This window comes from Hippocampus zosterae, chromosome 6, assembly GCF_025434085.1.
Source record: "Hippocampus zosterae strain Florida chromosome 6, ASM2543408v3, whole genome shotgun sequence".
In the NCBI taxonomy this organism is placed as follows: Eukaryota; Metazoa; Chordata; class Actinopteri; order Syngnathiformes; family Syngnathidae; genus Hippocampus; species Hippocampus zosterae.
Window position 1 is genome coordinate 8000244 of NC_067456.1, and position 12514 is coordinate 8012757.

The 12514-nt window shown below is 43.6% G+C and overlaps 1 protein-coding gene across 1 annotated transcript; it reads left to right on the forward strand.

Moving 5' to 3' along the window:
- The first annotated feature begins 254 nt into the window (after positions 1-254).
- cdc14b (cell division cycle 14B) lies at positions 255-12321 on the forward strand. Its single transcript, XM_052068544.1, has 16 exons — positions 255-596; positions 1632-1722; positions 3042-3117; positions 3706-3798; positions 3900-3976; positions 4221-4287; positions 4368-4518; positions 4603-4833; positions 4903-5041; positions 5229-5394; positions 5492-5586; positions 10302-10349; positions 10439-10564; positions 11088-11226; positions 11965-12036; positions 12166-12321. The coding sequence occupies exons 1-15, from the start codon at positions 485-487 to the stop codon at positions 11992-11994; spliced, it is 1641 nt and encodes a 546-aa protein (XP_051924504.1). The 5' UTR covers positions 255-484; the 3' UTR covers positions 11995-12036; positions 12166-12321.
- The last annotated feature ends 193 nt before the right edge of the window (positions 12322-12514 follow it).

Consider the following 12514-nt stretch of genomic DNA (forward strand, 5'->3'; position numbering starts at 1 on the left):
ATTGTAAACGGCACAGTGCTTTAGTGCTTTCATGAAAGGCCTCGCCCGGTCCACCAGTGATGGATCAATTGCTCGGGTGGCTGTGTGGGTTTTTTTTTCCGGTTTCCACAAAACTCTCCTGCTCTTGATCTGCAGCACAATATTTGAATGAAGCGCATTTGGCACGGCAGATGACGTCAGCGGCCTTGCATGGCCACGGAGATAGGATAGGCTTTATTCGAGCGGCGGGATCGCGTCTCACACGCGGTGCAGGTTCGCCTACTGCACAACACTACACGCTACGTCACATGCAGGAGGCTCTGGCGGCACAGAACCTGCCCCCCGCCTAGTTTGCACGTCACCGACACCAACAGAGAAGAGGGGCTTGCAAGCACCGTTGATATTTTAGGTGCATCGCGAACACGCAGATCCAGGGGAAGACGACGTGGCCGTGCCGCAGGCGGAATCCTAATCATGGGTGCCGTGCTGCAGCCCTGAAGGCAATATGAAGCGCAAGAGCGAGAGGAGACGAGCGGAGTCGAGGAGAAAGAAGTGCTGCGCAGCCCAGCACGGCTCAGAGGCGGAGCCAATCTCGGATATTTACATTGAGATTTCAGGTAAGGGTGGTCGCACGATGAACTCGGCCAACTTTAAACCGAGTTGTCACATCACTGCGGTCAGGCCAGCCTCCATTCGCAAAATTGAAGTCGAGCCAGCTGCCACAGCGATTGATAATACTCTGCATTACGGTAATCGACCGCCAGCCAGCGGCGTTTGTCACCTTCAAAATAAAAGCTCTGCCTACTCATGTATGCATGTCAGTGGTTTGGATTTAAAATGTTACAAAGAATCACTTAGCGCCCAGGCAACGATCGTTACATTAATGAAGTGCACTTGATTTTTTTATTGCTGTATGAATTTCAGGCAAATAACTTGCCTGAGTTATAGGGTAGATTGATACCTCAAATATGGCGAATACGCTGATGGATGCAACAACGAGCCAGCTCGCTTAAGGCTGGGTCTGTATAATTTCATTTTTTACAAAAACATGGAAGACTGGGTCGCCCGAATGATTGTGTTTGGGCTCAAAGACAATGCAACCGCCTTGTTGGCGTTCACGCAGCCTATTGCGTGTCAGACCAGGAGAACTTTAAAATAAAATGGGAGGGATTGATGGCATCTTCCTCGAATGGCATCAAGGGTTGAATGTCTGTCGGCCAATGGCGTTTCGCTGTGACTGAAGGGCGGAGCCAGAGGCCAGCTCTCGTTGAGCATAGTGCGCACTTTCTTCACTTGAAACTCACCCATCGTGCTCATCCACAAGATACTTCTCGGAACGTCACCGTTGGACTTTTAACTTTTACCACAACGCAGGAACTTTGTTGCACGATTGTCCTCTAGTTCTGATTTTACACGTGAGTTTTCCACATGAGTATGTGCACGTTCTTGTGAGGGAAAATCAGGTTGGCCATGTTCAAAAAAGCTCAGGTCAACATGACCGCCGCGGAAGATGTGTCGTCACAATGCGTTGAGCTCCTCAAGGGTAAGATCGGAATGGGAGAAAAAAGGGAAATCTAACTTAATCGGAGCCTGCAGACTTGACAGCATGCACGGCAAAACAAGTAACTCAATTATTCGTTTACACTTTGTAGATCAATTGTATTTCGCCATCCTTCAACAAAAGATCAAAAGTACGACAGAGCGGCACTGCTTCTGCATAGACGAAGAGCTGGCATATGAGAAGTAAGTCAACAGTCTCATCCTATTGGACTTTTACCCCTGTGGTTTACATTGTGGATGCACTTCAGCAGTACTAAAGGTCATTTTAAATGTGGGCGGATCCCATTGAAAAGCTTGTTCTTTTTTTTATCATGCATTTCAGCAGACGTGGATTTTGTTCACACTGATTTGGCGATCTAGTTCCAGACAATCTATGGGTGATTTTTCTTCTAGGTGTGTGCAATAGTAGTTCTTTGCATATTTGCAGTTCACCATTCACAACTTAATGCTCCCAAGCCCCACTTTGGAATCTATTCCTAGCTATTTGCTGAAAAAGACTCCAATGTGTAGTTTTTGTGCTTCCACCCCGAAATGCTGTCAGATGTCACCAAAGCCCAAGAATTAGTGTCAAGGAAGTGTGGTGAAGTGATACAGCTCGAAAAAGACAAAAACTTTGTGTTGGGGAGGAGCCAAGTTCAGCCTTGGTGGTTAATGGAAATTAAAGAGAATCCTCACTTTATAATCTACACCATTTTAAAAAGTAATAATAACAAATAGGTTACTTGCAGCACAGATTCAGACTACCCCTAAATGGTGCCACTTTGTCTCTAAAATTTGAGGCAGTGCGTGTAAAATGTTCATCTACTCATGCATGCGCAACTGGTAAATTTGCAGATTAAAAAAAAATATATATACATGTAGTTCTTGAATCATTTTTGCTGCTGTCAAACTCTTCTCCATGTCAGCCTATTTTTCTGTCATTTATGTTGTGTTTATCACGGATATGCATATGATGTACACCACATACAGTACATACATCAACAAGCGGGGGAAAAAAATATTATCGTAAAAAAAAATTGTTGCTTTACATTGTGCATGCCTACATTTTCTCCTTGCACCTTTAAAATGTTAGGTTCGGGGCCACCCTGCTCAGGGTGGGGGGTGTTTAGCTTTCCATTTTTTTCCATCAAAATCATCTTTTATATCTACCGAAAATTACCCTGGATGATCTTTCAGAGACATCATAATTGGGCCTTTGACATTTTTAATCAAAAAGGGAGGAGGACCGCCCAAATTGAGCAGAATTATCTGCATATGCATGACTTTGATTTGTTCTTGGTTTTCTACCGCCTTTATTACCGATTCGTCTTACTGTTTATTGTGCATGTTAAATTGCTCCATGTACAGCACTTTGTATGCAGCGATGGCTGTTTGAAAGTGCTCTATAAATACTGTTGACTTGACTTGATACGTGTATCAATGAAGGAAAAGTACTTAAGTGTGTCACGCAAGCTTTTATCGAAAAGATCGCAGTCATTCTCTTGCTTTTAAATCTCTTGCAGTTTCTACGCAGACTTTGGCCCCCTCAACCTGGCTATGTTTTATCGCTTCTCTTGCAAGTTGACAAAGAAGCTCAAGGTAATTAGGACACTCTCAGGTCCACATCCCCCCCCCCCCCCCCATAGCAAATAAATGAATGAGAAATAATCCGATCCCGTGTCAAACTTCATATACGGTAGAATCTTGAAACGTGTTTTCTATTGGTATCAAAACTATGACGTTCTGCTAATTCTTAACATAACCAAAGTTCTTTGTTTCAAGTAACGTGAGTGTAAATTGCTGTTTGTGGACAAATACCCGGCGATTGCCTAAGATGATAATGATAGAAAATAGATGGCTGTACAATTTCAGGGGGCGTCCGACTTGACATTCCACTGTCTGCTATCACGTTGTATTCTGTCTGTGAAGTATGTCAAGGTTGTTTTTATTGTGAACTAATTGCAATTTATCACCTAACCGCATCTTTTACTTCACTCTCACATATCTTCCGCGACATTCAAAACACGCCACGGCTCAACATCCTTTCATTCGCTTCCATTTGCTCCACATCTGTTCATACAAAGCGGCAACACCCAGCGGGGCTTATGTGTCATGTTAATTGTACAATTACAATGTCCCCGTCAGGTAAACAGATGGCCTCATATGTCACTTCATGTCTCTGCACAGTCCATTACGCTTTCGAGGAAGAAGATTGTATTTTACACCTGCGGTGACCAGAAGAAACAAGCCAACGCTGCCTACCTGATTGGCTCATATGCAGTGAGTAGAAACTGCATATATCCCTTGTATAAAACTGCTCTACGATTTCAGTTATTTATTTGTTTGTTTGTTTATTTATTGAAATGTGTGTGTGTGTGTAGGTAATGTACTTGAACATGATGCCAGAGGAGGCCTACAGTCTGCTGGTGGCAAAGAACCGCACGTACATTCCATTCAGGTAAAATCGGTCAATTAAATTAGTTCTGTATCCAGCCTATTATTAGTGACTACAACTGTCGATTATAAAACGTCCTGCGATATTTGCTGCTTTGAGTTTAGCAATTGGCGGCACGGTGGACAAGTGGTTATCATGTTCGCCTCACAGTGCCCGTTTCCTGCGGGTATTCGGGTTTCCTCCCACATTCCAAAAACAGGCATGGCAGGTTAATGGAACACTCAAAATTGTTTTCTTTCTTTCTCAGAGATGCCTCGTTTGGAACCTGCATGTACAATCTGAGCATCCTGGACTGCCTCCGTGCTGTCCACAAGGTAAGTCTCTTCCCCAACCATAACTGCTGAGTCATGTGCCCCCCCCCCCCCCCACCCTGATGAATTTCTCCTCCTGCCAGGCCCTGCATTACGGCTGGCTTGACTTCTCCGACTTTGACGTGGAGGAATACGAGCACTACGAGAGGGCAGAAAATGGAGATTTGAACTGGATCATTCCGGGAAAGTTTCTCGCCTTTAGCGGGCCTCATCCCAAAAGCAAAATCGAGAACGGCAAGTTTAGTCCAGCATGTGACGTTTCTCAAAACAGCGTTAAATGTACTACCTCGCATTCATGACTCTTGTTTCCAACTTCAGGCTACCCTCTACATGCGCCCGAGGCCTACATTCCTTACTTTAGGAAGCACAACATCACCAGTGTTATCCGGCTCAACAAAAAAATGTATGACGCCAGGCGCTTCACCGACTCGGGCTTTGAACATCATGACCTATTTTTTGTGGACGGGAGCACGCCCAATGACGCCATTGTCCGAAAGTTCCTCAATATCTGTGAGAACGCAGAAGGAGCCATTGCCGTCCACTGCAAAGGTATAACGCCGACCGAGATTGAATCGGCAACGGTGACTGAACTAACTTCTCTCCGCAAATTAATTTCAGCTGGTCTAGGGCGAACCGGCACTCTGATTGGCTGTTACATGATGAAGCATTACTGCATGACTGCGCCGGAGGTCATCGCTTGGATTCGGATCTGCCGTCCAGGGTCCATCATCGGGCCTCAACAGAACTTTGTTGAAGAGTAGGTGCATAAGTTAAATGAAATCAAGTGGCTTGCATTCATTTTTTGCCAGGGGAAAAAAAAAACGTCTGCACTTAAATAAACATCAAACTGGATGATAATCAATCGCGCCACTGCTGGGTGCTGCCAAGTTCTGCACTCTGTTCTCATCTTTAATCGATAAATGTGGTGTGATGTTTCCTTTCAGGAAACAGAACAGTCTGTGGGCAGAAGGTGATGTCTTCCGGGAGAAGATGCTAAACGAAAAGAAGAATGGTAAACTGGCCGTGACCAGAATCCTCTCTGGAGTTGATGACATAACCATTAATGGCAGCAACAAGATCAGGACATCCAAGAAAGGAGCGACGGAAATGGTACGGTTTTGTAAAACAATACCGGAATGAATATGCCGCTATTTGTAATATTTGTTCCTGCGCTTTTATTGATTTATTTTTGCCGACAAATTCACAGTATAATGACGACGACGAGCGGAATGGCTTGACCCAGGGTGACAAACTACGAGCCCTGAAGAGCAAGAGGCAGGTCAGATCCTCTAGCTCATTATCGTAAGTACTAAGATAGACCTCCCCTCTCGAGTACCGCCTCAATCAACCGAAATGTTTTCCACCCTGGAAGAGAGCAATGTTTTTGTCACATTTAATCGTTGAATTGGACGAGCACCCGAAGACCATATTTATTCGATTTGGGGCATGCTGTCTTATAAATACTGCTGTGAAGCGATTAGCTACGTTAACCGGTAGTATTCTTGCAGTCGACGTCATCTGGTTCTTTGCTGTAAATAGTATTGAGGTCTAGGAGGAACGTACGCCACGCTTTCATCTATTTGTCGTGATTGATTTTATGTCAGGAAAGAGTAGAGTCACGTATGAAGAGTGATTTGGGAAGGCATTTTGTGTTGTTCCCTCAGGCAAGCACAGCTTTGTGGAAAGTAGGAGGACAAATTGAACATGGAGCTCTTGGGATATTTGCAGTCAATAGGAAGCTGGCGAATGGAACGCGTTTGTGTCGGGCGTTGATCTCGTCATTGTCTTTACAATAATATATTGATTTGAGATTACAGCTGTGTGCTCTGGTTGCCAACCAGTCAAATAAAGTCAGCTGAGACAGGCTCCAGCTCACCCACCATCCTCATGAAGACAAACATAGAAAATTGATGGATGTGTTGTGATTATATTTGAAGTAATCATGGATGTTGAGGTATCATTACATTTCTTCAAATATTCCTCTCACTATTGCAGAATCATAGCAATCCCCATATAGTCAGCACTCAGTGGCTGTCCCGTGAGATGTCCGAGCACTGTATTTTCCGCACTATAAGGTGTTTCGGAGCATAAGGCGCACCTTCAATGAATGGCCTATTTTAAAAACAGTTTTCATATGTAAGGCGCATAGAATAGAAGCTGCAATATTGGCTGCGATTGCGTTATGCATCCACTAGAGGGAGTTATGCTAAAGGAATGTAATACCGCTTTACTTACATATTTATATAGCTGCTGCAGCTGTAACAAAGCGCCATACAGAACATTTAAATTACTACATCCAAGAAATCCGAATATTGACCCATATATAACGTGCATCGGATTATAAGGCGCACTGTCGGCTTTTGAGAAATTTGAATGCTTTTAGGTGTACCTTATTGTGTGGAAAATACAGCAAATACTGAGCAGGTGTTTTCAGTGGATGCTATCGAAAGACACTCTCCTCTACTTCCATAGCGGCATTCCAATCTATCTAAAAGTCAACTGTGTTACTAGTAAAATGATGAAACATTGAACATGAAGCCCTTGTGTGGCTTAATTGCATTAAGTTCCGTTTACAGATTGATCATAACTCGTTATTGTCAAACTTCAGGTCAAATGACTGGCAGGGTATGTGAACTTCCATTGCTAATGTCCATTGTTTGGTGCTTTCTACCGCCTTTATTACCGATTTGTCTTACTTTTTATTGTGCATGTTAAATTGCTCCATGTACAGCACTTTGTATGCAGCGATGGCTGTTTGAAAGTGCTCTATAAATACCGTTGACTTGGCTAAGTGAAAGTAGAATAACACGGAAAGAAATTGCACTGTGTTACTTAGCATAGCAATAGCAAGGCAAAGACCAGACGATGAATTGGACTTTTCGTTGTATATGAACTAATCGCAGGACCTCATTTTGGCAATCGTTACCTGTAAATCCGGCGTGGTCAATCTTCCCATGTGGCTTTGTTGTCCCTGTGCCAGGCAGGTGGTAATGCTCTGCTGCGGCCTCACAGCCGCGCTCTGGCCAGTGTCTTGCCTGTCGTTTAAAAGATAGCTGAGGGAGAGTGGTGTTGTGGACAGGAATGAAATGGATGTGAGGTTTGAAGGAGGTAAGAGCATGTCACTTCCCATTTTTAAAGCTGCAGTCAATACTTGTTCCTGTTAAAATGGATGGCTGATTTAATTTTTTTTCCCCTCCTTTGCCGCGACACGGATATGCAATAAGTACACTACATGCACTACAATTACTCTTGCCTCTCATAGACTTGCTGTTCTGCTGTATTTGCTAACAGCTGTGCATTGGTCTGCAGCATAACAGACTTCAATGTCCGGTGCTTGGATTCCATTGATTAATGCTCCTGGTGAAGACTACCTATTAGTAAACGGAGCGCCCCCCCCCCCCTTCCCCTCTATTTTAGAAAAGGCTTGTTCAATCATCTCAACTGTTGAAATGAGATTTCCCATGATCCTCACTTGACCATAGTGGATTCTAAATGCCCTTATCTCTGAAGGAGTATTAAAGCCACATTGAAACTATTGCTGCATTGACATTGTTGGTCAATTTAGGTTTGTTTTTGTTTTTTTTGCCCATATGTGACATGTATCACTTTTTTGGGGGTGGGGGGTCATGCACTGTACAATTCAGTTTGCGTTCAAATCCGACTAATGCCTCTTGAGATTTGGAAATAAGTAGAATGTGGATCCAATGCAATTGCAGCCTGGATGCTCGGATTAGATTTTTTTTTTAAAGCCCAAATTGGGCATTGTGCCGTGCAGTGTCAATGTAGCAAATGAGAATAAAGACGAATAAATCGTGAAAATTACCTCCTATTCATATGTCATCTATTTGGACCATTATATGTCATTGGCATAGCTGGATTAACATGGCTGCATCCAAACAAAATGGCTGACTTCCTGTTCAGTTTTGTTTATGGGTCTTTGAGACTGTCATGTTGAGAATTTTTACAATTGGTCAGTTTTCAGGCTTTTCGGCCCCCCAAAAGTCGCTATTTTGGTCATTTTGAAATTTGAAAAGGGCCGTCGTGACACCTGCTGCTTAAGCCCCAAATATTATAAAATTGGGGGGGTAAACGAGGCATTTTTTGGTGCGGTAATTTGTAATATCACAGCTTGAGGCCCTAATACTCCTTTTGTATATCTGAGCGCAAGATGGTCGGTGTTGTGCTGGGATCAAATGACCTTCTGCCAAGGGAACATTGAGGCAGGGTTGAGATGTCCTTGCACTTTCAGCCGTGTGGTTTATCGGTGTTGCGAAACACCCATCTAATCCTCATCTGAGCCCCCACCACCTGGCTTCACTGTTTAACACTGAAGAGCGTGTCAGATTTCACCGCAAACAATGTAGAAGCACCTTTTCCACCTCCCTCCGCTCACCTTCCATGCATGGCAATGGGCACGACATCCTCAGACATGCACGCCTCACAGATGCCTTGTATCTATCTATCTGTGTCTAATGGTCACTCAATATTCGGCGGAGTTCACGCGGCTTAATTGCCTGTTTTATCACAACTGAGACTGGATCAGTACAAGTGTAACTTTGGAGCTTGTTTACTCTTGATATTTGCATTCACCAGACATTTCATTACAGTGTAGCGAACTGATATATTTCTGAAACGTCATTTCACTAGCATGTGCACCTAACGTTGTGGTCTGTGAGTGTAAACAGTACATGTTCACTTCGTGGGATACTTTTCTATTTGCCGTATTTTATTAAAACGCAAATTCGATTTTTGTCATCCTAAAGGTCAAATCGGTACATTTTCCAATGTGATTGACTCAATGTCTGTGTTTTTGTTATTTTTACAATCATACTGTTGCACTTTTCAATAAACCAGCACATATTTAATTAAATCATCATATGTCATCAGTCCATTTGGGCGGGCGCTGGTGAAGCTAACTTCCCCCCCAAAAAACTGTCTTTGCACAAGTGTCTTAGTTTTGATGATTATGCTGTTAAGCAATAATATCTCAAGCAATCGCAATTGTTTTATTGATCCAGTCCCACTGTAAAAGTAGAGCATCATAGACTGTGTGTCCCGCCCAGTCATCTCTTGTCTCTCCTTCCTTTTTTGGGGGGGGCTCCTTTTTTTTTTTTTTGTTGCTTTGTTTGCTCTTGATGAATTTGTCCTCCTTCTAGATGGCTGGTAGCCATGCTGCTCTCCTCCCTGTGTAGCCTTGCCCTGTGGTGGATTGTGTATGGCTTCCCTTCTTCCATCAAGCATTTCTGTATAGACGGGTTAGAAATCCTAACCGGCCGGTGAACCCCCTCAAAAAATGTGTGCTGCCCCCCCTCCCTTTCTGGATCAATCACTGAGAATGCTGTAAGTGAGCCCCCCTCTTTAATTCCCAAGCCAGATCAGACACAATTATAGGAAAAATGATTAGACGTCCTTGTTTTCTTCAATTTCTTGTTCCTTTTTTTTTTAAATGCCCGGTACCACTGAAGGTGTCTTCTTTCTGACTGACAGAAAAGAAAACTCGGAATGCCTCAACGCACTGTTTTTTCCCAGTGCAACATCATAGCTATTGATGTAAGGAGTGAAGTGATTTGGGTTATCAAAATAATGTAAAATGGCGAGAAATACGCTCTCAAAATAAAATCTTATGAGCTATTTTATCATTGTTTGTCCATACAAAGGCTTAAATTGAATACCGAAAGCCTCCGGCCCGTTTTCAGTGCAGAGATTTTTTTTTTTAAACATTTCCAACCATTACTTTAGAAACATCACTCCTGTCTTTCTGTTGATTCAAGATGCCCGTTCTTAAGTGGTTAATTCACTGAGACGTTTCAGCCTTGTATTGCAGGGTTGATAACGGGTTGATAGCGGTAGTTAACGCCGTGTTGAGGAAAGGGTTTTCCATCCAGAATGTGCATTTACCCTACTAGTATTTTGCTTTGCTAATCTCACCAGTCTGTATTGAGTGCAAAATTAGTCTGAAATCAATCTGCCATAGCCTCGGCCACCTCGACAGTCACGCCAATCGTATGTTTTCACAGGCAGGAGGAGAATAAGATTCACACCAGGTCAGCATCGCAGTCTCTCAAGTAAGATTAGCTCTGTATTTATATCCCAATTACGCATCCACTGATCATTCCACTTAAAACACGCTAGCAATGACCTATTTCCCCTGCAGCAGGGCCGTCCTTCAGGCCAGCGTACAGAGCTGTAAAACGGGCATCAACTCGATGGCTCTTTCAGACCCCTCAGACACCAGAAAGAGGACCCGGACCTCACTGCCCGCCAGTGGGGTAGCATGCAGGTAGGAAGCCAGTATGATGCTTCGATGGTAGTACTAGAAAGTCACATATCTACTACCAATTAGTACAGTATGGTTCGCAAATTATGCCCAAAGCGCCTCCTGATTTATGACTCTGTCCCTTTCCCACAGCGGCAACGTAACTCAAAAATACACACAAATTGGAACTTGCTGTGGTCACCTTTTACTTACACTAATGCAGTACGAAAATCTTTATGGTGAAAGTCTGTATGAAAAACACCCCAAGATCAAAAATATGAAGCGATGTCACAAGGGGGAAAAAAACGAATAGTAGATGGAAACCGGTGAATTGCACACACTCCATCACCTCAGAACGGCACGACAAAGTCGGAGGCGAAAACTCCCTTCGCCCTTCATCAGAAAATAAGGAAACAAATTGTTTTCTAGACCAAACTGTATCATCGTGAATGTGTCGCGTCAGTGCCTAATATGTCATGAACAAGGCAACCCAGAGGCTATAGCCACTCATGAAGCCCAACTTAAAGGTGTCCCCTCTCTCTGTCAGCTCCTCCTGTCACAGTCCACTGGTCAACTTGCATGTAGTGGCCAGCAACAGGGAACCAGTGTGTTGTGAGCCCTGTGGCGGCCATAGCGATGCCACCAACACGTGCACTCCCGTCAACTTAAACGTGGCGCACTTGCAGGCAAGCTCCGCTCAGACCCACGTGAAGACTTACTGAGACAAACAAGCACAATGCATTTCCTCTGGACAAACTCGCTTTAACAACTAGCCGGGGCTCTAGACTGCCACCTGTTGGGGCACATGGGCATCCTGATATCTCAGCAGTATGCCTTTAAAAAAAAAAAAAAAAAATTGCACCGGTGTAACCAGATTTTTAAGGAGGAAGAGCCTCCATTTGGTTCACCGACAACACAGATTCGCCGCATCCTGGTCCGAACCAATTACAGAATGTGAAAGGCACAGCCACCTTCTGATTGGCTGGGGTCAATAAATTTACACGGAGCACTGAAAAACACACACACACCAGTCACACAAGCACAATCATTGCCAAAAGTGAGTTTGGAGCCCTGCTAGTTGTAGTTGGGTTTTTGGCAGTAGTTAGATGATTGGATTCACATTTAAGATGGTGTCAAGTCTCATCATGATATAATTTTTTTTTGGGGGGGGGGGGCTGGGCTGCTGCCACGTACAACCCAACAGAACAGAAATGAACTTTCCTGTCAAGTATCCAAGTCTGTCTGCACTTCCTTTCAACGGCACCGCTTGCATGTCCTCCAAAGACAATAATTGTTTGGAGTATGACTGGCTATAGCTTCCCTGGTTACTTCTCATGCCTGTTACTTTCACTTCTTTTTTCTGGCATCCTCTTATGTGGCATTGCGCTCACGTTTCTGCCTCTTTTCTGTTTCACACACAACAGAGCCTCCGCCGCCGCCTCCAGACGACGTAAAGCTCACCATGCTTTGCAATCTGAACGATTTTCTAAACTGTGGTATCTATCTTCGACTCACTAAGCTTTTGTTAACATCATGCGTTTCAAGTTTTTGCGGCATGAAAGAGACAAAATTCTGTTTCAATTCATATTTTCCTCCATTGATATTTCTCTTCTGTTGTTCTTCAGTCACTCCATACCTAAAGCAAGAGCTCCTCTACTACGGTGAACCTGCAGCTGTGGAAACCCCGAAGACTGACTTTTGGAAGAGCATTTTACAACTAGCTGTGTATGCCAAGATTCAAAAAATACATTGTATTTTCCCTTAGTTTATAATTTTTATATTCAACATGGTCCTAATCATTTTCTGATTGTTAATCCTCGCTGGCAGACTGAACTTTGAGATAAGAATTGTCATTTAAATGAATTTTTTTCTTGTAATTAAGTAGCTAGCTCAATGTTGTGCACACTTACACTTTGTCTTATCTCAAAACTATTATGCACTTGTGCGGTTCAAATGTTGCATTTGATGACTGTA